The sequence below is a fragment of the Neophocaena asiaeorientalis genome, unplaced genomic scaffold, assembly GCF_003031525.2.
Source record: "Neophocaena asiaeorientalis asiaeorientalis breed wild unplaced genomic scaffold, Neophocaena_asiaeorientalis_V1.1 scaffold268, whole genome shotgun sequence".
NCBI classification, from domain to species: Eukaryota; Metazoa; Chordata; class Mammalia; order Artiodactyla; family Phocoenidae; genus Neophocaena; species Neophocaena asiaeorientalis.
Window position 1 is genome coordinate 4,399,523 of NW_020173979.1, and position 25,962 is coordinate 4,425,484.

General features: G+C 42.8%; 1 protein-coding gene across 6 annotated transcripts in view; it reads right to left on the bottom strand.

The window, feature by feature from the left end:
• KCNIP1 (potassium voltage-gated channel interacting protein 1) overlaps positions 1-25,962 on the bottom strand; it is a 350,368-nt gene that overhangs the window by 5,508 nt on the left and 318,898 nt on the right. For 3 of the 6 annotated variants that reach the window (XM_024753406.1, XM_024753405.1, XM_024753408.1), the window contains exons 2-5: positions 6,639-6,763; positions 5,810-5,879; positions 4,325-4,395; positions 3,490-3,597 (exon numbers count right to left, since the gene is read on the bottom strand). In XM_024753406.1, coding sequence (XP_024609174.1) covers positions 3,490-3,597; positions 4,325-4,395; positions 5,810-5,879; positions 6,639-6,763 — 374 coding nt within the window. Of the gene's footprint in view, positions 1-3,489; positions 3,598-4,324; positions 4,396-5,809; positions 5,880-6,608; positions 6,764-11,563; positions 11,597-25,962 lie in introns of those variants that run through there. The other 3 variants (XM_024753404.1, XM_024753407.1, XM_024753409.1) reach the window with 2 other exon arrangements.

Here is a 25,962-nt window from a genome sequence, read left to right on the forward strand (position 1 = left end):
TAGTAACAAGGACCAAGAGAAGCCCCGGAGAGGCAGCGTCTGAGAATGGTTACCCTATCCACTAAAACCTCCTCTGAGGTCTTCCCCCCGCCCCGCCCCGCCCCCCATGTTGCTGCCAACGGAACCTATCATTCCTGCAGAGAAGAGTGTGGCCCACTTGATCTAAGACAATGCTGGAGGAGGGAGAGGAAAGAGGAATACGAAGAGGAGACTGGTGTGACATGGGGGGAGACTAACAACTTTCTAGCTTGAATGGGGATTAAATGTGTTACAGCAAACGACCTATATCTTCTTTTTCACTTTAAAAAATTATTTATTTTTTAAAAGACTTTTTAGAGAAACTACCTATATCTTTACAAGAAATCTCTCAGCTTAAGCTCGTTTATGTTGATGATTTTCTAGCTTTGTAACCAAAAGATCCCATTCTACAAAGGCAAAAATTACCATTCTTGATTGATGGGGCCAGATAGATGTTACAAATTCTTTCATATTTCCTTTCTAATCTTTCATTGATATGGAATAAGTGATCAGCACATACACATTAAAATAATTAACTTGTTCTTTTTATTGCTCTATAGATCTGTTTCCCCAAGAATGTGAGTTCTGAGGACACATGCTTGATCCTTCATTGCTAAGTTCTCTGCACCTGGCACCATGCCTGCCATGGGCTGGGAGCCCAGTCACTGTTGAGTGGCTCTGTGGTGTTTTCCTGATCACACTGGCCAGAAGTAGTGTTCCATGGGCTTCCCCATCCCCTACTTGGAACGGGGGAAAAGAATGTAGGAAGGCAGCCTTGTCTTCAGGATATCTGATGGAGTGTCTACAGAGACCCGGGGGACAGCTTCTATCTTGGGTTCCTTGCTGCTACTCCTCATTCCATGTGCTTATTTTACTTAATTGTTTTGTTTTTTGACCTATTATTAATCATTTTAGACTTACACAAAACTTGCAAAAATAGCACAGAGCATTCATGTATACCTTTGACCCAGCTTCCCCTAATGCTAACAACTTGCATAACCACAGCACAATGATGAAAGCTAGGAAAGTAATAATGCTACAATACTAGTGACTACAACACTATAAACAATGCCACAAAACTATTAAACTATAGAGCTTATTCAGGCTCCATCAGTTTTTTCCCCAATGCCTTTTTATGTTCAAGGATCCCACGTCGCATTCAGTTGTTGTGTCTCCTTAGTCTCCTCTGATCTGTGACGGTGCCTCATTCTGTCTTTGTCGTTGGAGACCATGACTCTTTTGATATGAGTACTGGTCAGTTATTTTGTAGAATGTCTCTCAGTTTGGGTTAGTCCCTGGTTGTCTTATGATTAGACTGAACTTATGCATTTTTGACAAGAATACCGTAGAAGTGATGTTATATCCTTCTTGGTGCAACATATCAAAGAGGTACGTGGTGTTGCTATGTCTTATTACTGGCGATGTTAACCTTGATCACTTGATTAAGGTGGTGCCTGTCAAGCTTCTCCACTGATCTTAGAATCTGTTACTGGATCTTGCCTGCAAAAATTATTACTGTAATGTTTGCTTAATGGGGATTTTGTATTTCCTTTATTCCTTCTATGTTTATTAATTGGAATTCTTTAAGGAAGAGTTGTCCTCCCCCTCCCCCATTTGTTTATGTATTCATTGATTTAAATACATATTTATTAGTTATTTAAATACATAATATATTATTTGTACATATATATTAGTTAGGACTCATGGACATTTAGTTTATTTTATAGGTTATAACCCAAAACTATCAATTTGTATTTTGTTGCTCAAATTGTTCTGGCTTTGGCTGTTGGGAACTCCTTCAGGCTGACTTCTGTGGTCTTTTGACATACCCCGCCCCCCATCTTTTCTTTTTTTTAAATAGCACTCCCATTTTTTTTTTTTCCGGTACGCGGGCCTCTCACTGTTGTGGCCTCTCCCGCCGCGGAGCACAGGCTCTGGACGCACAGGCTCAGCGGCCATGGCTCACGGGCCCAGCCGCTCCGCGGCATGTGGGATCTTCCCGGACCGGGGCACGAACCCGTTTCCCCTGCATCGGCAGGCAGACTTAAAGATAAATTTTGATTGCTCTCTCAGGATTTTCATTGCCTACAGTTTTGATGAAACTATTTCCAAATGACTGCCTGGGGAAGATCCAGCTATCTTTTCTAAGAAGCTGCTTATTCACACTTTCTTTTCCTTTTAAGGAGTACTTTATTAATCCTGCCATCCAGAAAGGTCGGATGAGTATTAATGGGGACAGTTTTGTCTAGTTTGCAAACTAAAAAAAGGGAGCAGGAGTTAGTAAGATTATTTAGTGATGCAATAATGGTTGAATCAAGGTTGAAGATCTTGTTATAAGTCTCATTTTAGGGTCCTTGCCTTATATATTTTGTAAAGTAGTATTTGAATATTTTGGAGTATAAGATATTGAGTATATATAGAAGCATTTAATTATTTACAAAGTTGAGATAATATTATACATACTACTGTATAGTGATTTTTAAAATGTAATGTAACATACAAATTTTTATATCTGATTGCTCTTACATGGTTTTAAATGGCCACCTGTCATTCCATTATATGTATTTACTGGAATTCTTACCACATCTGTTATTAGTGGATATTAGGATTTTCACATTTTGGGGACTGTTCACCACTTTATCTTCAGCACCTAGAACATCTAATAAGCCCTCAAATATATGTTGAGCAAATCCATGACTGAATGAATGAGGAATGAGAATTGGAGAGAAACCTGCAGGGTTGAGGTGAGGATTAGAGATGACATTTGTAACTCCATGCACTGTACCTGGCACACAGGATCTCAGGAAGTGGGATGCTACAAGATGCTAAATCCAAGCTTTGACTGAGATGCCAGGATACAGTAGATACCAAAGTGAGTTTTGAGATAGACCTGTGGGTATTTCACTATCTAGATACCACATATACTTTGAGGCTCTAAAAGTGTCAAGCAGTGAAGATTCAGAAATTTATTTGTGATGATTTATTTAGAGATGGCTGCACCTGACCCCCTTCTGAGGTTTTATTAGTAGGCAAAATAGGTTGTGGCTCATATGATTCAACTGGAATCTCCTCTTCCTCAAAGATCTCCCTTTTCTCTTCTAGGTGATGCCTGCAATGCTACTATTCCAGTTTTTACCTTTAACATGTGGCTGTTAACCTGTTAAAATGCAAATTCCCGTGGGAGGAGTTACTCTACACTGAAATAAATTATTTATACCCCCTTTAGAATGTGCATTGAATAAGTGAGAGTGAATGAATCTGCTTAATCCTTTCTTGAGTGCCCGTGGACAGGGCAGGGTAGGGCAATGGGGGAGGTCAAAGGTGACCTTCATTTTGTCAGGAACCACCTCTGCCCCAAAGCAGATCCCTCCTCATTTGGACCATTTCATCCTCATGACTAAGGCTGTTTTCTCTCTAATTAGGTGCCTTCCCTGTAGCTCTCGCATATGCCCCTGGCCTCAGCTCACTTACCTCTTTGTTTATGTATCCATCTTTATTGATGTCATACAAATTAAATGTCCACCTTAGTTTCTCATGGACGGTTCCTCTCAGTAAAATCGACAGAGCAGTTACAAAGTCCTGAGAAGTGGAAGAGGCATGAGAGACATTAACCACCAAGCCATCGGGTGGGGTGAAGCTCTGTCTTTGGGTCAGACTCTGTGACTGCTTTTACAGAATGGTATCTCCCAGGTCCTCTGTCCCCAGAAGGATGTGGCCAAGCTCAGTGAACAGCCCCACTCCCCTTCCACTGCCTACCTTGCCGCATTTTGGGGAAGGAGCTTCTGGAGGAAGAACGGAGCTCAGTGTGTGCTGACACCTACTGTTGCCTTATCCCATGGCTACAATTATTGTACAAGTGGTGGCATCGTCTGGTGGCTAAGAACATGGACTCTGGAAACATACCACCTGAGTTCAAAGCCCTCCTTTACCACTTACTGTTTGACCTTGGGAAAGCAACTCAATCTCTCTCAACCTTAACTTCCTCTGCTGTAAACCGATAATAAATAATAGAACCCTACCTTGTTAGGGTTACCGTGAGGATTAAATGAGTTAATACATGCAGAGCACTAAGTACAGAGACTGCAGCATGGTCAGCGCGGCATGCATGTGACCGATTAGACTGTTACTGTTAGTCCCTGAGGTCCTGAGTTCCTGGAGGGTAAGGGCAGTTGCTTCTTCTATCTTCAGGAAATCCTCGTTAAATGGTAAAGGACTGCAGCATTTGACGGTCCACTCCTTCTCCCAACATCTCCATGGTTTAGAGGAAGAGTGATGGGGACCCGGGGCCTCTCAGAGACAAGCATACCTCGAACTTCACGGAGCCCGTCTGCGTGGTGTCGAAGGCATGGAAGAGGTAATGGGCATACGTGCTGGCATCTGCAAGGCACAGAAGGAAAAGCAGGTGATGGGAGCAGGGGTCCTGCAGGGGGGAGTGAGATCACTTAAAAACAGTAAGAAAGAGAAGAGAATGATGCTAGGGTGACAGAAGGGAGAAGATTACAGAGTGGGAAAAACTGCTGCTGTGACCTGGGACCCGTTTGGCTTTTCTGGGGTTTAGGTGGGAAGTTTCTGGCAAGAGCTGAGACAGGCCCTTGCTCCTAAGGCTAGCCATCCCCAGAGAGAGACGCTCTTGCCTGTCTATGTGTATAATTCTTGTTGGATGAATGACACGGGACTTGTGTGGAGAAGATGCTCTTCTGAGTGGCAGCACGATGCCATGGAATGAGCACCCATTAGGGAGCAGACAGACCTGGTCTTGGAGAGCAGCTCTGTTACTACCTAGCTGTGTAACCCCAGGCATCTAACACAACCTCTCTGAGCTTCACCTTCCCATCTCTGCACAATGTTAAACTTTTCATATAGCCATAGCATCAAATCCATCAACAAGCCTGCCACATAGTAAAAACTCAATATAAGAGTGGCTCCACAGGACTCAACAAACATCGGTTCTGGGGCCTGCATGGGGTGAAGCTGCCCCCAGCTGGGAGAGTGGTCCTGTACTGGGGCCCACACCTAAGAAGGCTGCTGAAGAGGTCCATGAGAAACGGAGCCCAAGAAGTGTCTAGGACACTTGGATCTCTGTTTCATCAGGACCCGGGGAAGGGGTCCTGCAGGAGATGGCTCCTGGGGCAGGAAGTAAGTTGGCATGTGACACATTGAAGCCACAGGAAGAGCCTCTGATGCCCCAGACCCGTGGGGTCAGAGCAGGTTCCTGCAGGAGTCAGGCAGAGTGACATAGCGGCTGTGAGCCTGGCACACTTGCTAACCTGATTTATAAGCACAATTTTATTCAACCTGCATCTTTTTGGACTCCTTTATTTTTATAGTCTCTGGTATTTACTGAAGTTCTTTTTCAAGGAAAGCTGTTTTAAGGAAAGGATGGAGTATAGCACAATGGTAGGCCCATCTTGGCAAAGCTTTAGACAGACACTTTGGGATCTAATTCTGGTCTGCCACTCACTAGCTGTGCAATCTTCCATGAGCTGCTTAGCCTCTCTGAGACGTAGTTGCCCGGGTCGCAGATAACAATACCAGCTTTACACAGCTGTTAGGAGATTTTGTGATATTGCTTTATCACTCTCCTCTCTGGGACAAGGTCCATTTTCAGAGCTGTTTTCTGCTAAAGTTTCAGTGAATTCCACACCCTGCAATAAGGGAGGAATTCTGCTCGGAGTTCTCCCCAACCTTGAGAAGGAGGCAGATAACAAGGAAGTATGAACTTGGAGGAAGGAAGGCTGCCAGGGGATGAAGAGAGGGAGCCAGGAGGGATCTGTTTCAAGATCGGACTCACCTCCATGCGGGAAAAACTGGGCGTAGATCTGCTTGAATGTTTCTTCGTTGACCATACCACTGGGGCACTCCTGTGTGAAGGGGGGAGAGTTAGCGGGACTGTCTGAGAGCCTTGGGGTTCCTTGTGATGCCTGGTGGGCGGGGACCGGGCAACCACCTGTGCACTTCCGTACCTCCAAGGTGAGTGGCTGGGAGATAGTTCCACCTTAGGACTGAAGCTGCCTTGCAAAATGATGAGATATCATCAGAGAACGGGCACTGTGAGGTGGAAAGAGTCTGGGCTTTGGGATTAGAAAGACCTGGGTTTGGATCCTGGCTCAGCCCCTTCTAAGTTTTGTAACTCGGAGTGAGTCAGTCTCTGATTCTCAGTGTCCTTACCTGTAAAATGGGGCTACCAGTACCTTTCCAGCAAGGCTACCGTGAGGTTAAATATATGAAATTGAGGTAAATTAATACATTGGCTATCAGGCTTGTACTTCAGTCTGTGAGCTTGGTTAGCAGCAGACCTAAATCCCATCATTTCTGGGGCACTAACAGTATTGACAGTGTGAATGGGTCACGCTAAGGCTGGTATCTGGGCCAAGGCTGTGCCATCCTGTGAAGTCTCTGGGCTGTTGGCCAATTTCCCATCTACTGAGACTGCCTCATTCTTGCCTGGCATCTTCCTCTAGCCAGATGACCTTGCTCTCCTGTTTCCTTTATAGATTTGGCCTTCCTTTTACAACTACACATGTGCAAAAATCTCTCTGATGGGTCCCTTTGGCATTTGGGAGAGCTTAGTCCCAAATGGGAAATCCTGCCTGGGCCTTCAGAGGCCCTGTGGGTCTTACATTTTTGAAGCCTCGATAAAGGACTTGCAGCTCCCTCTTGGTGAAGTTGGTCTGGGCCTCAAGCTGCTCCAGTCCCTCAGGCCGATGGCAAACCATGGTCATCTCCAACTCGTCTTCAATCTTATCTGGAACCAGAGGAGATGGCATTGAAGCAGCTAACCTTGGTGGTCACTTGTCAGCCCACAGTCTGGGCTGTCAGAAGGGTGGTGTGGTGACCTGAGACATAGGGTCATGGGCTGGGGGTCACACTGCAGATGACCTTCCTGCTTTGAACCCCACCTCCCCGCTTAGTCACTTTCTGTCTTACCATCGGTCCAGCCATTACTCCAGCTGTGTCGGATACCACCTAGGGAGGGAGCTTCAGCCTTGGAGATAAACGTGTTCCAAGTGGAGATGAGGGCAGAAGTGCTAAAGATAAGTCCACATGAAAACATTTCCTTTTCTTTCAAAATAACTGCTCTGCATCTTCAGTTTGCTGCCCATTGAACCATCTGAATATTCTAGAGACACAGGTAAGTGAGCAGATTGACTAACATCCTCCAAACAGCAAAGGGAGACAAATTCATAAAAAAAACCATAGAGTAAACTCTCACCATTTAGGAAACTAGAGGAAGACTAGCTTGATTTGGCAAAAAGTACAAATTACAGCATGTTAAGTATTAATTTAAAAATATGAATGCACTTCCCGGTATTGTAATATCTACCAGACATCCTTAAATAATAGAAAATGACTTAAATGGGAGCTACTTTATATAAATGAAAGCTTCTGAAGTATTTGAAGAGCTCTAAAAACAGTTGTTTTAAGTAGTAGTTTATCCCTCCTACACATACTATTATACAATGCAATATAATTTTCCCCCAGGTATTTAGAAAGTGTCATTTAAAGTATCCCATTGCTCTGTCCATCTCCTACTGTAGGATCACAAAATCTAAATAAGTGTAACTTTCAATGTTTTACCATCACAGAAGGTAAGTGAGTGTTTTCCTCCATCTAACCTTCTTGGCCCATTGTTGCCATGCAGGTATCACCAAATCCATGTATTGAACAACTGTAAATAGGGGCTGGCAAGAGTAGTCATGAGATGGGCATCACTCCATGATGATGGAGAGCGAGGACAGGCTGAGTTTCTATCTGATAGAACAGGATGAGCAGGTGCATTACACTGTGTGCACTTCCCTAGCCAGTGTCAGTCTTTTACATCAGATTCTCTCCGCAATTGTCACTTTTCCTTTGAGACGCTGATCTCAATGCAAAAGGAATCCGTCAAAGTGAGTTTATATCTTTTATCTCCTCTCTAAGGTAATGGGCATTTAGGTAAGATTCCAAGGGAGAGACAGAAGAACCTGGTAACAATTCCCAACTGTCATCTTTCTTACATACTGGGAAACATATATCCTCTTATCCTACAGAGAGTAAAGCAGATTATTCAATATAAATAAGACTCTGTTTATGCCAAACAGCTGGAAGTGGCCAATTTCCTTATAATTTGAATAGAGCCTTTAAATACTGTTATGTTTCTAGCTAACAAGTTAAGTAGCAATTACTTAAATACCGCAGCATTCTCAAACAAATGAAAAACCCCACGTAAGTCTAATTCAGAATACTCACATATATTTTCAATTCATTTAAAATTAGAATTCAAGTTGTTGGTTTAAATTTCCTAGCATTAGATTTAATAGCAATTTTATTTTTTAAAATGCACAGATGTTTAACCCTGAAAAGAGGTGAAAGTTATATTAAAATGTAAATAAGGAAGACACAAATGTATTTTTGGAAGAAAAGGTGTATTTTTGAAGGCATCTAGTATACATTTCCGAGTTTATCTTATCCAGAAGCTTAAAAGATTTTTTTTTTTCAGTATTGACTGTGATTAGATTCTTCACAGGCTCAGGGAAATCTCTTTGCAGAAATTTGAGAGAATCTTTCTGACTCAGAAACTGCACTTGTCTCTTTCCTTAAGAATGCACTGGTTATAGATATATACATATATCAAACATTAAAACCACTTCATTAAGATAGAACTGGTTTGTTTACTGTCTGACCAGCAGGATCAGTTTCTGTATCGAAGAGATTCTGTAACATCTGAATATTGACTGCCAAGCTTTTGTTTTGTTTTGCTTCTTCATCACCCTCTAATTGTCAGACTATGGTAACATCAGTTGCTGAAGGAAATTTACATATTTGGGATTCAAGATGTTGATGCTGGGAAAATCGCCCACACGGTGGGTGTTAGGGGCTTCAACCAGTGGTTCTTGAGTTTCTTTTTACTGTGTTTCATAGTAAGAATTACAATTTACATCACAATCCAGTATACATAAAGGGAAAATTTTATAAAATGTTTTGAAGCAAGGGTTTCATGAAATAGAGTACCATTTCATGAAATGGTACTTTCCCTCAGTAATGTGAGATATACTCTGTTCTCAAATTTAATCATTCCTTTATAAAAATGTGCTGATTGTGACTCTCATGGTCATGATTTGGGAATGGAAAACACTAATTTAATTTGCCTACACTTGTAGCAACCTTATGCGTGCCTCTACAATGGCTTCTGCATAATTTAAGCATTCTTTTCCCTCACATCAGCTCTCCCTTCTCTTTCTCTGTATGCTTCATGGTTCTGGCCACTGTAAATATATTCTGAAGAAACTCTGAAAGGGGCTGTGGAGGTTTTAAAATCCTTGCTTTCCCCCGGGGAGCCTCTGAGTGCTATCCAGGCAGTCCCACTAAGGGAAGGGGGGTGGCCCAGCTCTCTGGTTGGAGGAAGAGGAAACAGAATTAACAGATGCGAGCCTCCTTGACAGTTTCTTCTGAGGTTTGTTAAGAGTTTCTGAGGCCAAGTATTGCTTGTTATTATTATTTTTATTATTAAAAATAATGTTGAGCCAGTTACTAAGTCAGGTTGAGTTTGGATGATAAAGATAAAAATTAACCCAGAGATCTAATACAATGGTGATCACTACCTAACAAGAGTAAATCAGAGGACTTCCCTGGTGGTGCAGTGGTTGAGAGTCCGCCTGCCGATGCAGGGGACACGGGTTCGTGCCCCGGTCTGGGAGCGGCTGGGCCCGTGAGCCATGGCCGCTGAGCCCGCGCGTCCGGAGCCTGTGCAACGGGAGGGGCCACAACAGTGAGAGGCCCGCGTACCATACTTTTGTTTGTAAACTACTTTTACTCTGTAAAATGTTTTCATGCCCGTTGTCCCACTAAAACTTTGTGTGTAGTGGGAAGTGGGGGAACATTACCCTCTCCATTAGAATATTAGGAAGATGGGGGTCCTAACAGATCAAGAGTTTTCTAACTATAAGTACCTTAAAAAGTGACGAACAATCTATCACTGGGGGCAGTTAAAGCAAGACAGAATAACCAACTGTAGAGGATGTTACACAGGTAATTCCCAGACTGAAGGAAAGTTTGGAGGAGATGATTCAGATTATGTGGACCTTAATGTTTTGGGGTCACAGACTCTTCTGAGTGTGGATGAAAGCGATAGGCCCTCTTAGAAAAATAAAATGCACCTAACCATGGCACTTTGCCTCTACTTTCCATGAGTTCCTGTATCTTTCAAACACATGGAGCCCATGTTGAGGACTTCTAGCACGGGAGATGTCTTCCACACTCTGTCACTAACTGGCTTTGCCTGAGTCCTAGGTGACATAGCCAGCTGGTGACAGGACTGGACCTCAAATCCAGCCAGTCCAGGGCCTGTTTTATAGATCTGGCTTCCTTGTGCCTCTACAATGGCTTCTGCTTCCCTCGAGCACAAAACTGCAAATTGATTGTAACCATCCTTGCAGTAGTTCTGCTCTTGACAAGCTCTGTGCCCGTGTACAAGTGAGGCCCTTAAACTATGAGCAATAGGACGGCCCAAGTCTTTGGTCTTCTCTCTGCTGAGGGTCCCCTCTGTTAGGTCCATAACCATTACATGACCAAAGACCATGGCTGTAACCATCTCCTTCTTCCTGTACTGGAAAATATTTTCTCCATCATGGGGTCTCTGGATTGGATTGTGTAACCACCCATTTAGTTTTGAGGTTACAAAATGTGTTGGTCATTGGCATGAACACAGTCCAAAGATAAGTCTTGTTTGGCCCATAAAATGTGTTTTAATTTTGTTTGGAATTTCCATTATTTAAAGTTGAGAGATTCATGCACAAGTTTGGATTTCTGATTTCTCTTGGAAAATGGGATTCTCTGATAACTTTGGTCTCAACTTCTCACAAGGTAACAGCTTATCAGAGCTGAGCAGGGGCTGATCCCTCTGAGCAGTGAAAGCCTCTAGTGCGCCCTCTGTTCACCCCTGGCTCCCTTACTTCAGTTGTGTTCCCTGCTTGGTCCTGCAGGCATCTGAGTTTTGGGCTCCTGATCTATACCTACTTGCCCTTCCACCCACTACCATTCTGCTACCTCACATCACCCAGGCTACCACCTCTCTCTCCCTCACCATTTGTTTATTTAAACACATTCTGCTTTGTTTCACAAAGGACTTGAAGCTGATTATATAAAATACATATAATAAAATAAAAAGAGATAAGGTAATAGGAAAAACTGCCTCAGGAAATATTGATTAGAATAGGAGGTCGAGACCACGGGGGTGGGGTGGTGGGGGGGAAGAGAACATAGAAATCCAGGTCATTTGTTCTAAGCAGTTCCTACACTTGAGCCACAAATTGGCTCTGAGATTTTACATATATCTTATTGTCTGTGAGAGAAAAACATATCAGTTTCTTAAGGGGAGCAAAATTTTTCCTGTAACTTGTCTCTAAAAGAATGTTTCCAACTCTTTCTGTTTAGGTGGGGTTTGTTGTTAAGGGGCACAGAAAGTTGGTCAGTGAGAAGACTAATTACAAAATATATACTTGATTAAGAAGCTCTCCTACTGAAAGTAATGTGAGCAAAGTAGTCAAGTTAGTTTACACTTTTTTACCTCTCTGATACTGGTAATACCACCAGGCGATGTCTAGGAAAAAGTAAGAAAACATTTTACCAAAACCACTCATCAAACAAGCAAAACACGCTTTTAGTTTCCATGGAAAGTCTGCTCTGAGGATGTCCAGGTCACCATCCAGCTTGACATATGTGAAGAAGTCTCTTGTTAGCAGAGCTGGGACTGACCTTCTCCCATGGTCAGAACAGGTAAGAGCAACGGGTCACCTTGCGGTGCTCACGGCTCCCAGCAGGGAGCTCCTTGAGCATGCCCGTAGCCAGGCAGCCCGAAGAGAGGCGGGATGGCATGGGGCAGAGGATGAACGGATGTGGATGGGCCTTGGAAATACCTGCATGTTTGATTGAAGAGTGGCTTATAAGATAACCCTCCACAACGGAGGCCCCATTGCCACGCTCTGCCACTTTGTGATTTGAAACTGCGTTCTTGCAGGATTCTTTATTCACTCACTCAGCAGCTATCAATGAAGTACCTACTATGTGTATCTCAGTGAATGAAACAACCCTGTTCCCTGCTCTCATGGAGCTTACAATCTACAAGTCTTTGCTTCTCTCTTTCCTTCTCAAGCTTGATAAGTAACACGGATGCAGAAGGGGGAAAAGGGCTACTGAAAAAATGAATTAGCACATTCGGATGAGTGGGCAGGGCGGTCGAAGGCAAAATCCCCTATTACACAGAATGTAAAACATAAGGAAAAGCATCAGACCTGGAAAATCCTCCATTGCACGGTGAAGTAGGGTGGGTCCAGGTCCCAGAGAGTGGGAAACAGGCTCTATTTGCTGCTGTCCTGCTGGCCTTTTTGGACCGATTTGGGGGTCAGCCTAGTTTCCTCTGTAGGCTATTATGTGAACTTCCTCCTGTCTTTCCAGTATCCCTGACCAAGAGTGCATATGGCAGACCAGCCACCACTTTAAGTGTGTCTTAGTCACTCCTTACCCACAGCCCCAGGCAGGAAAGGCTTATTTTCCTGCTGCCCCTAAAAGTGGTGGTATAGGTGGGTGTCCTTTGGTAAGTATTTCTGCTCTTGTCTCCTGACCTGAATCCCATGGGAGAAACTTATTTTGCTGGATTTAGTTGCCCCCTTTTATCACTCTGATAGGTAGCATTTGTATTTATTTGTTTTTCTAGTAGAGGTGTTTTTTTTGTTTTTTTTTTTGCGGTACGCGGGCCTCTCACTGTTGTGGCCTCTCCCGTTGCAGACCACAGGCTCCGGACGCGCAGGCTCAGCGGCCATGGCTCACGGGCCTAGCCGCTCCGCAGCATGTGGGATCTTCCCCGACCAGAGCACGAACCCGCATCCCCTGCATCGGCAGGGGGACTCTCAACCACTGCGACACCAGGGAAGCCCTACTAGTAGAGGTTATTTTTAGAACGGTTTTAAGTTTATAGAAAAATTGCACAGAAAATAGAGAGTTCTCATGTACCCCACCCTCACAGTGTCCCCTATTTTAACATCTTGCATTGGTGTGGTATATTTGTTACAATTGAAAAACCAGGATTGATATATTATTTTTAATTAAAGCCCATAGTTTACATTTGAGTTCACTCTTTGTGTGGTATAGTTCTATAGGTTTTGACAAATGTCTAATGCCACGTATCCACCATTATAGTATCCTACAGAACAGTTTTACTGCTCTAAAAATGCTAGGGTAGCAGCATTCTTGCAGAGAGATGTCTAAAACTATGGACTGAGCTTCTCTGGCATGCCAGGAATGTGACAGGTATTGGGAGACAGATGAAAAGATATAATGTCTGTTCATATGGAGTTCTTAGACTGATGGGTAGGGCACACACATAGACCAAGAATTACAAACTCAGATGCCAATATTAGTTGGCAGGTAATTTAGATGAGTTGGATGAGGTATGTACAACCATAGAGAGTGGTGGGGACTGAGAACTGGCGAGCCATTGCCCCATGAAAGGGAAATAGCTGTTATGCAGCCAGTTGTTGTCATGTAGAATTTAAGCCTGGTGAGTCCAGATCTTCAGATTTTTCAAGAGATGCTACTATTAAAAGATGATTTGTGTCCTGATTCCTATCTGTTATCAATGAATTTAACATTTATACATACAGCATGGGCCAAATATAATATTCCTGTTTGTAGAATATTGTGAATTGCTGGTCTGGAATTCTTCATTGGCAAATCATTCCAAGCAGTGTGGATATGGCTAAGACTGGGAGCCAAGAGGAGGAAACTCTTTTTTTTTCACTACTGTATTGCATTTATTATTTTTTTTAATTAGTGGATTTTTTTAAACATCTTTATTGGGGTATAATTTCTTTACAATGGTGTGTTAGTTTCTGCTTTATAACAAAGTGAATCAATTATACATATACATATGTTAACTAATGCCACTTGGATGGAGGGGACCAGAAGGGGCCACAGGGAAGATTTCAAGGGGAGGTGATAATTTATTTGAATCTTGAAGGAAGAGGGACAAAGGAACAGCATATGAAAAGGCACAGAAGCCAAAAAGGCCCTGGAATTGTAAGCTTTCTTGTAGCAGAGCTGACCTCCCACTGAGAAAAGCTAGAAAAGGAGGGTTAAGAAAATCACATCTGTTTGGAGAGCTACCAAGATAGCCTGAACTTTAGAAGCCATGATTCTGGAGGGCAGAAAAACTCATTAAAGTGAGTCTGACAATCAATGCTGCTTTTTAACTCAAGTGTGTTTAAAGTGGCATGGGTAATGAGATTGAGAAACTGAGCAAAAATGGTCTGCTAAGCAAAGAATGTGAACAGAACTCTCAGCGATCTGGGAAGACAAAAATTGGATCAGTGCCACAAAGACATTCAGGGCTTGAGGGGCCCAGACTGGAGGGGAAACAGAGAAATGAGCCTGGTAGCTGTAGCTGCTTATTCCCTCAAGGCTTTTGTTAATTCCTAAGTGACACAGGTCAAGAGAAACTGAGCAAAAGCCACGGCCAAAATGTGGTAGAGACAAACAGAGCTTCTGGCAGGCTCACAGTGTTGGGAGTTAAGTGCTGGAGTTCTGGGTCTTCCTAGCAGGAGGATTCCTGGTAAACACCCAGGCTTTCAGTTTGACCCCTAAAGGATTACATACTAGGAGCAAGAACAAATTAGAAATAGATAAGGCCTTACAAAGATTGAAATCCAGCCTCAAAATAGCTCAGTCCCTGTGTGGATTAAGTTTATCTGCCCCTACTCTGTTACCTCCTAGAAGCTGAAGGCTCAGCTAGGTAGTTTACAGATTTTTTATTCTAATGTCCACTTTTCATTGAAAACTTGCCAGGCATATTAAGAGACAGGACCAAAAGAAAAAGATAGGATATACCAATGTAGTAATAGATTTATGGGATTTAGATATTGGACCAATCAAGCATGGGCTTTAAAATAATAATGAAAGATGCTCAAGAAAATAGATAAAAAAGATGGAGAATTCTACCAGAGGACCAGAATATATACAAGAAAGTAAGTTTAAAATTCTAGAATTGAAAAGGGTAACATCCAAAATTAACAACCAAATAGACCAATTTATCAGTAGGTTATGCACAGATGAAGAGAAAATTAATGATTTGGTAGATAGGTCGAAAGAAAAATATACTTACTGATGCACAAGAGAGAAAAAAATGGGAAGTACAGATAAGAGCATAAGACATGATGAAAAATTCTAACTTAGGTATAATTGGAGTTCCAAAAATGAAGGAGAGAAAGAATGATGCTGAAGCAACATTTGAAGAGATAAATAAATGAGAATTTAAAAAATGGATATAATAAATCAAGCCACAGATTCAAGAAGACTACAAACCTCAAGGAGATAATCACAAAGAAAATCCACACTAAGAACATCACAGTACAACTGCTGAAGTACAAAAACAAATAGAAAATCTTCCATACAAGAGAGCAATCTTCAAGTTATAACCAAACCTTAACTAAATGCTGCTTGCAAGCATAAAGACACAGCAAAGGCAAAACTAAAAGAATGTAAAAGGATACAGCATGCAAATATGAATCAAGAAATCCTGTCATGGCTATTTTAGCATCAGCTAAAATAAACTTTAAGGCAAGAAGCTTTGCTGGAGAGAAAGAGGGAGTTTTCATAATGAAAGGGGCCATTCACTAGGAAGACAACAAAATTCTAAATTAGTATGCAATGAGAATAACTTGAGGGCTTCCCTGGTGGCGCAGTGGTTGAGAATCTGCCTGCCAATGCAGGGGACACGGGTTCGAGCCCTGCTCTGGGAAGATCCCACATGCCGCGGAGCAACTAGGCCCGTGAGCCACAACTACTGAGCCTGCGTGTCTGGAGCCTGTGCTCTGCAACAAGAGAGGCCGCGATAGTGAGCGGCCTGCGCACCGCGATGAAGAGTGGCCCCCACTTGCCGCAACTATAGAAAGCCCTTGCACAGAAACGAAGACCCAACACAGACAAAAATAAATAAATAAATAAATAAATAAGTTAAAAAAAAAAAAAAGAATGACTTGAAAATACATATAAAGCAAAGGCTAACAGACCCAAAAGGAGAAATAGCAAATTCATAATCAGAATTGGAGATTTTAAAACACCTCTCTCAGAAACTGATAAAACAAAAGATCAATAAGCGTATAGAAGATATGAGCAATGCAATGAACAAACTTGGCCTCACTGACACATGTAGATCTCTTTACCCAACAATCATAGAATACACACCCTTTCCAAGTGCACATAGAACACTTAGCAAAATTGATCGTTTCCTGGCTCCTAAAGCCAATCTCAAAAAAGTTCAAAGAACTGAAATTATTCAGAATGTTTTCTGCCCAAAGGGAAATTAAACAAGAAATCGAGAGCAAAAAGAAAACAAGGAAATCTCCAAATGTTTGGAAATCAAGCAACATGGTTCTAATTCCTAAGTGTCCCATGTATCAAAGAAGAAATCTCATGGAAATCAGAAAGTATTTTGAAGTAAATGACAATGAAAATATGACATATTGAAACTTGTAGGATGCCATTAAAACTGTACCCAGAGGGAAATTTAAAAGAGCATAACATACTCGAGCTGCAAATAATTTATGTGACAGTGTGCATGAAATTGAATGCTGTGCTATCTCTTTTATCATATTTTTCGTGTTTCCAGAGATTCATTTTTAATGTTGCCTAAACTATGTTCATTACATTGCAGACTATATTAGTGATAGCATGCTGGCATTTGAAAATGTAATTTTTTACTGTCCCCTATACATAGTTTGTTGGTTTATTCTGGGCAACTTTAACACCATCTTTTGATTGACAAATTACCCCAAGGTAATCAGGGGTGAAGATCCTTGTTGGTGTCTGTGTGGAGCAGAGGGGGAAATAAGCTCCATTTGGACCCTTAAGTATAATCCTGGAAGCTGAGATTCTTACAGCCAAGGCTTAGAGGTGAGTCATAAGCTCAAGCAGACACACACAGCGCACAACTCATCAGCTCTGAATTTTATAAACTTAACGATGAGTCCCAGGAGTGCTGAGCCTTGATAAAGATTTTTCTGAGTGTTCCAGACATTTTTTTCAGTCTTCTTGGTTCAATAAAACTCAAATCATGTTTTGCTCCAAGCATTGGTTCTCTTAATCTTGAAACCCTCCTGACCCTTTTAAACAAAATTGAATTTATATGTTTCTCATTCATTTACACCTTAGTCCTGAAAATGTTCTGGAAAAAACAGAGTCCTACCAAAAATAATATTTGAGTACTGCTACTTCCATCAGATGGGAGGTTTTCCAGGTGAAATGTCTCAAAATATATATATATACTTACTTGAAATATATATATGTATATATATGTGTGTGTGTATGTATATATGTATATATATATATATATATATATATATAAATATATATATAGAGAGAGAGAGAGAGAGAGAGAGAGAGAGAGAGAGAGAAAGTATTTCAGTTCTCTGACCTTTCTCCTCAAATGGGGGTGTTTTTGAGGGTGGCCTTCAGATCAGCACACTGGGTGAGGTGTGTGGAAGGGGCATGTCAGATGCACCTTGCACTTCTTGGGGGTGGTGGTAGTGGTAGAAATTGTCAGGAATGTAATGCAATTATTAAAAGTCCACAAAATCACTACACAGATTGTGATGTAAGTCACCGTTTTTTTGATTGTGTGGCAGTGTAACATTCACACAGTTTTCACCAAGAATGAAAAAACAAAGAAGCTCCTGGGAAAGAAGTAAGTCACCTACATCCCAGGCAGGAAGAAGGAGCCCTAAATGATATTTCAGGACAAGGAGCAAGGCTACATATATTAGGGACTCTTGTGTCCCCTCATCTCCAAAGCAAACACTTCTGTCCAGCTAAGCCCCCAACCAGGCTGCAGAATAGAAATAAATGTCAGGTTCACTGCAGTGTCTCAGACACAAGCGAAAATCTCTATATAATGTTGTAAGTGGACCTCTTTGTCTGGAAAAAGTGTCCCAGGATGAAACTTTTGATGATTTATTTAGGTAGCTCCAGCAGTTTCTACAGCTCTAGAGGGGAATTAGTTATATCCTGCCACCAGCTAGTATTCAGGAAGTAGTGGGGAAACCTCCCACCATGTCTCCTTTGGTCTCAGCTGGACATTGCTCGGAAGTTCCAGCACATGGGGACAGTCAGTTAATGAGCAGTGGCTGCCCTGCTTTGGGGACAGAGGGCATACTACACAGGATGAGTGGTTCTAGAATATTTCTGCAGGAAATCAGAGGATTACATGGGTGGGATTTTGTTACTTCTCTTGACTGGGAGGCTAAAATGATTTATTGCAAATGAGGAAGAGGAAAAAATAGTGTCTAGATGCTTTTAGTATTAAGATGGAATAATGAAGGAACAGAGAGAGGCTGAAGGAATTACTCAAAGGAAAAGTAAAATTGCCATGTGAATAAGATTTATCTCAAGTTGGCATAGAATTTTCTCATTCATGGAAAGTCATTGGATCAAGGTCAGGCTAAGGTGTCAGTCTTTCAGTCTGCTTTTTGAAGAGTAGTTAACTGCCATCCAGATAACTTGACAACTTCCTGAGTGACGGTTTCCAAGCAGAGGGCTTGCTTTGATGCGCTGGTAAGTGTTTAACAACTGGCTCCTGGGGGAGTGAGGGAGAAGCCTGCTTGATACAATTTTCCAATATCCTTGGTGCAAATATTCCCATCATAGCCTAGTTCAGACTATCAACATGAAGCCACTGAATATGGATTTGGGAAGTGAAACCCATGATTCACCAGTATGACCTGACTCCATCACATTATAGCTGCTATTTTAGAAGAGCTGTCTTACGCTCAACTATCCCAAATTCGTGTACTAAAGACCTGAAAACCAGTTCAACACTCGTGAAATACTCAATTTCACAGAGTAGGTTTAGCCCCTGTAACCCTACCAAATAAACCCTTTCTTTGTTAGTGGAAAAATAAACTCCTGTATGCCATATAGAATAATCACAAGCAGGGAAATAACGGAGACTGGCCAAGTGAGCTTTCTCTGGAATTCAGTATTAATGTATCCTCATATTAAGTGCCTGTCTTGGTGAGCTCAGAGAGCATGCTAATAGTTTTAGAATTGATCTAATCATCTCACTGTCCCTAGGAGGTATGTGGTCATTAGACTAATCTGAGTTATAGTCATACCCATCTTGTAGCTGCGAATCTAAAGAGATAAGATATATAAAGTGCTCTCTGCATACAGCAGGTGCACAAAAATGTTATTCCCACCTTCTAGTGTATTAAGATTGTGATTTTAAGGGCCATTCTCAACAGCAGAATCCAATAATCATGTCTGTTAGACACTTTCTAGGTCATGATTACAACTTTTCTGATGGATCTAGTTAATTACGTGTGCTTCTCTTCGCTATAGGAAAATTTTCTTGTTCTGTGATTTACTCTGTCAGATAGGCACCCAGTTGCCAGTTCAGGTTGGACGTTAACTAGCTAAAGCGAATATTATCATTCTATATTAACTGCAATGGACATAAGCAAATACAAGACTCTGGATGAAAGAGCTGTTAAGCATCTCGGTCTGCAGACTGCCAGGGAACAGGGCAGAGTTTCTATGGGTGGTGGACACCAGAAATGCAGGGCCTGCGGTGTTAGCAAATAGACATAATAACCGCCGGTCATTGAGAAAATTTCCTGCCTCTTCTCCCTTAGAGTTATTACATGGCTCCATGTCCTCTGCCCTTAATAATCCAGACACAGTGTGCATTGCTATGGTCCATTTCGTAGCTGGAGAAGGGAATTGGATGTTACCCTCAACTGGAACAGGAGCTGCCAAATGCAAGGACTGCAGCCAGGTTGTCTGAGAATGTCTGCCTGCCTGCCCAGAGGCAGGGAGAAGGTGGCAAGGTGTCATCTCCAGGACTCAGCTCGGAAGCCTGTTAACCGTGCACTTAATAAATGAAGACTTGGCAGACACACCTTGAATTATTAATGAAGTTATTCAGCTTTGATTGTTTCCTTCTTTGGTGGAAAGGTTATTCACTCAAATGCCTTTGATTAGACTATACAGTACATCACAATTGGGCCTATTTTATGTGCAACTTTATGGTGATAATAGTTCTGTCTCATTTAGAAGCAAATCAGACGTTATGAACTTCGTGATTTATTAATGTTTTGATTTCTATAAATGTCAGTACATCTCATATCCCATCAGAGAGCCCGAGAACAATCAGTGCAGGGCCAATAAAAATGTAAAATGAAACCATCGTTAAAAAAGGAAAGACTGCCTGTTAAAAAAACCCTGCTGTCTCTCTGGATTGTTTCAGGATCCAGGTCATTACCACGAAGGCCTCCTCCACCCCCCAGCCCCACCCCTACCCCCTGCACAGACCCACTTAAGCACAGCCTGCATGAGACTGTCTGGGGAAGCTCCATCCTGCTTGTTTATTCTGTGTGGACTGAAATAAAACACAAGAGGTGAAGAGTCGAAACTGGAGGGGCCCCTGGAGCCTACATCCAGACTTCTCATTCTCGAGAAAGCAGGGTAAGGGGGTCCCTCTCCATGAAATTCACCCCACTACAACCCACCACCTCTCTGCTCAATCTTCAGGATAAAGCCCAGATTCCCCGGCTGGCATTCAAGAGTCTATCCAGGGGGCCCAGTTTACCTTTCCAGAACAATTCCCCACAACTACACAGCATGGATCTTTTGCAATAGCTGCAGATTCTACTGGTATGTGGACCCCTATCTCTGCCAAAGCATGTGATCAGCTGATCCCAATCCCAGGCACCCTTGAAACCTAAGAGCCATCTCCTCCGGGCAGCTCTCAAAAACCACCACATGGGGGCTTCCCTGGTGGCGCAGTGGTTGAGAGTCCGCCTGCCGATGCAGGAGACACGGGTTCATGCCCCGGTCCGGGAAGATCCCACATGCCGCAGAGCTGCTGGGCCCGTGAGCCATGGCTGCTGAGCCTGTGCGTCCGGAGCCTGTGCTCCGCAACGGGAGAGGCCACGACAGTGAGAGGCCCGCGTAACGCAAAAAAAAAAAAAAAAGAAAAAAAAACCACCACATGGAAAGCTCTCAGTCTGTCCAAACTCCTGAAGCACTTATTATCTCTGAACAATCACCCAGTAGGTATCAGAATCTACCTTTGGGTGTTGCAGTTTACATTTACAGGAGTGAGGTGAGGTGGAGTGGGGGTAGGGAGACTATGTCTTGTCCTTATTTTTGTTTTGTTTTTAGTATCCTACTATATGATGTCTAGTATCTGCTTTGCACATAGTAGGTGAATAGTAAGGGCTCATTATTTGCTAAAAGTGTGTAGAGCTATTAGGAGCTGAATGGGAATTACATTAAGAGTCCCAAGACAGCAGCCAAGACACTATCTGGAAAGCAGCTGGCTAATTCAGTGGCTAATTCCATCATTTGACAGTTTAGTTCAGAAATCACAATCTGGCAGTCCACAGGGTACAGTTGTTATCTCACTCCTTTTAAATGTGAATTTTGCCAACATTTATTTCACATAAAATATGGATTTTGGCTTCTCTCTAGAAATCTGAAGTTACAGCTATGCAGGCCTGCATTATCACATAGCACAACTGGCTGGAGCGGAGGAGAAGCTGCTCGCTCTAGACAGAGCAAGTGTACTCTAGTAAACCGCAGACCCTACTACTCCCTATTACCTCTCCAACGCTAAGACCAAGGGAGGGTTGTTATCTATCATCATTCATTTACATTAACTGCCTGAGTCTGTGGTCCTGTTTAACAGCCCCTCTCTCCTACCCCATACCATGTTTTTCCAAGTGACTTTTGTGTGTTTTGTGATATTCTAGAAACGTGACCGAATTTCATTTTTTGGGTTCCAGGCAACATGGAGAAAAAAAGGGTGCCCTGTGATTAGAGAGGACCTTTGTACAGATTCAGGCTGTGTCCTTAGATGATGCTTCTGTGCTGCTAACATCACATGCATCAAGAATGGGGGTGACATACAGGTTCTGTTTCAGTACATTTCAGCCTTCTATTTTACAGAGCACTCTTCACATCGCTTAGCTCCTGTGAGATACGTGTTATATTACTTTCATTTTACAGAGGAGAAAACTGAGGTTCAGAGAAAATATTATTATTCCCTTTTATTAAGAGAAATGGAACCAGAGATCTTATGAGACATCCCTGAGGTTATCAAGATGGTGAGTAGAAGTGCAAAGACTAATATCATCTGATTGACAGTCAGATACTTACTGGCATAAAGGACCACCCTATGGGTCTCCCCTGGGCCCACTCCTGTGTCTTTATGTTTGTTCCTCTGTCTCAGCAAATCAGGGGCTACATTCCTCTACCCAAGCTTCTCACACTTTCTCCACTTGAGGATTTACAGAGCCCAGTCTGTGGCAGGAGGGAAGACACCAAGTGGCTTCAGGGTTTTTCTCCCCATAACTTCCCCTGCCTCAAACTCTGCCATCCATTTAGCATTTCTAATTTTGTTTCCTGCTTCTGAGTATGAGAGTAGCCTTCACTATGAACCTTCACTATGAACTTGTCACAACTCTGTGACAAGTTGTAGAAGTCCCAGAGCATATGAGTTACGGAGAGGTACACTGATCCTGCCCTCTAACTTCACAGATATGGCTCCCGGGGCCCAGAGAGGGAACCGGACTTGTCCAAGGTCACACACTGGATTCCTGGCAGAGCGGGATTAAACTCAGGTCAGTCCTTCTGGCAATCCAGTATTTTTTTCACAGCACTATTTACTCCTTCAACAAATAATTACTGAGTGCCTACTAGATGCCAGTCACTCTTCCAGGCACTGGGGATAAAGAAGTGAACAGAGGTGGTGATGTGTCCTGTGAATGACGATAAAGCAGGGTTACAGGACTAGAGAAATGGGTCACGGGAGGCACTCTTTTATACAGGGTGGTCGGGGAAGGCGGCAACCCAATTAGGCATCAGTAAGTGGGGAATAATGGTAAGCTTTGCAGCCAAAAGAGTCAGGTCTGAATCCCAGCCCTGCAGCTTCCTAGTGGACGAGCCTGAGCAAGTTCTGTATTCTGAGTCTCACAGTAAAATGGGTACAGTAGCACCCATCTCCCAGGCTGTTGGGATCAGAGGAACCACTGCACAGAAAGCGCCTGACTTGTAGAAGGCACTCAGGGAAGTCCCCTCCTCACTTTAGTGCAGGGGCCTCAGCTTTCTAATAGGTGTCTTTGCTTGGCTATGAGAGGGATGCAACCTACAAAGAGCCCACATAACACTCCCTTAGCCAGGGTTGGCCAACTGGAAGGCTTTTGTAGATTAAGAGGATGAAGGAGCCAGGGTTAATTAGCTGAGTTAGTTTGTGAATGCATTAGTGGGTCACAGGGCTCTCAAGGTATTTGATCTGAGTGGTGGTGGCAACTGCTAAGCTTGGAGTGATGCTTTGATGAAACTTCCCAGATTGGAGCTGTGGCTTGGAATTCCCAGCCCTTCTGAGAGAAACAGTATTTCTCATCATTAGACATAAGTCTCAAAGTGGCTTACAGTAAAGCTTAAGTTGGATCATAGAAGTCTTTGAAAATTAAGTCTCAAATATAAGAAACCCAAACAGCTTCTGCACGTGCCTTCTCTGTGAAGCCTTCCCAGGCCCCCCGCCTTCATCTCGAGGCCTGATAAATCCTGTCTATAGCGGTCAATTTCTACGGGATTACGGGGTGGGGACACTGCAGGAGAAGGCACACTTTCCTTTTCACTTTACAGCTTTGTTACTGTTTGAAATATTTTTTTTAAGCTATATGTATGGATTGCTATTATAATTTTAGTGTTTTGGTTAAAAACATTACATTCTGAGTGGGATAATGTAAGTAGATGCCATTTATTTCATTGTGAAGCTGGTCCTAGTTAAGTCTGGCCCAGTGCAATCAGTGTTTTCCAGTGCAATGGGTCTAGTTGTGTTTGTTGTGATGTTGTTTTTGTGGAATCAAAGTTTTTTCAAACAAAACATTATATTGTGATGGTCACTGGTGCTCATCACAAACTACTTTTGGTTCTCCTTCCAAGCACTTCCTGCTCCTTTGGATGCACTTCCTGCTCCTTTGAAGTTAGGTATGACCATGTGACTGGTGTTGGCCAATCCAATGGGAACAGGGGTGATGCGTGTCCTGGGGTGAAGGTAGAGATTAAGCAAATGATCTCTGAATTACAACTGAGCAAAGTGAAGGAAAAACAAAGGAAAGGTAGGGGATGTCATAGGAACTTAAACAGAAAGACCTAGCCGTAACTGCAGGGCTTCCCTGTAGCAGTCCAGAAGGCCGGGAAGGGGATGGCCAGGTGGAGAGTGAGGACAGAGGGAAGGAACAGCCTCTCCAAGGACTCTGCGGTGGGAAGAAGAGAGGCCTGCTCTGGGAGGTGACATCTGCATCTAGGAGATGACAGAAAGCCCCCCAGTACGTCTGGAGGCTAGGACGTGGTGAATGAGGGACAGAGGAGTGTGAGGTGGGCATGGACCATATTGTACCAGGCTTGGGGCCCATGTGAACAGTTTTAGGAGTGGCAAACAGCAAAGCAAGTACAGTACAGAGGGTTTTATCTTTTTGAGAAGCCAGTGGAGAGTTATGAGTTATAATATTAATCACCCAATGAGGGCTGATGTTAATCATAAGAGAACTGATGCATCCTTGGCCCCTTCCCACTTGCTGGGGCTTCATGGAGAATGGCTCTGCAGTGCAGGTCTCTGCCTGATGGCTTTGCATCCTTCCTGTCCTTGCTGGCTCCTTGCAATAGAGAGCCTCTGTTAAGCAAACAGGACTGAGACCTTAGACTTGGTCCCAGCTCTCTGCAAGTGAGGGAAAGGGAGGAAAGTCTTTTTCTCCCTATCAGTTAGGAATAATACCTACAATTTGAGATATTTGAAGTTTCAGCTGGAATGCCAAGGGGCATGGTTATTCCTATTTAGAATGCCATAGGCTGAGTCAGGCTTGGCTGGAGACCTGACTCCATGGCATCAAGAAAACTAAAGCTGAAGAAAATCTCCTAGGACTGTTAAGATTTTTTTCTAGCTAATCAGTAACTTCCTTCTTTATTCTTATTTTAGTTGGCCCATGACCCTGAAGGGGGAAACAGGTCCTAGTAGTTGTAATTAAAATGGAGAGATTAAATATGCAAAAGAGATGTAATAATTATTGAAGCAAAGTCTAGGAAGCTAGGAAGCAATGGGACCAGGATTAAGGATGTGGGTAACCCTGTACATATTTCATATCATTTCTCAGAAATATTCCTGGAAGTGGATAAAAGAAGGCTTTATAAAATAGGAAATTTCTGTCTATCTGTCTATCTATCTATCTATCTATCTATCTACCTATCTCTAGCGTATCATATATAAAAATTTTAGCAGTGGCTATCTGTGAAGGTTGGGGTTTGGATGGCTGTTATATGTGTATTTGTTAAACTTTCTGCAATGATTAAGTACAAATTTCTAAAAAGGAGAAATCCATGAGGATTATTTTTAAGTCGACTTAAAGAACAAATGTGGAACACCTCAGAAGCCCTGGTATTGGGGGTGGGCAGATGAGGATGGAGCACTTCTGGCTTGGGGAATCTTTGTGTAGCCTTGGCAACGTGTTAGATTCATCAATCTCAGTTTTAACACTGGGAAATAGTAGAAACCACCTCTACTTTTTAGGGCTCTTGTGAGATTTCAATAAGTTGATGAACAAAGATGCAACTGGCATGGAGCAGGTGATAAACAGCAGGTGATAAACAGTTTCTGATAACTCTTCCCTGACCTATGAAGAAAAGAGACACAGCCCGGCTAGAAGCAGCGGTTTGGACAGGGTGCCCTCTAGTCTAGAGGAGGCATTTTTCAGATATCAGGGGGTGGGAATGAGGGGGGAGGGTCTTCCATTGGTCAGAACAGTAGCTGACATTTCAGAAGCATTTCCTAGGTACCTGGCCAGCATCTAGGGCTTCATGTATATTATCTCACGTAACCCTTCCCAAACCCTGTGAGCTCCACACTGCTACCCTTTT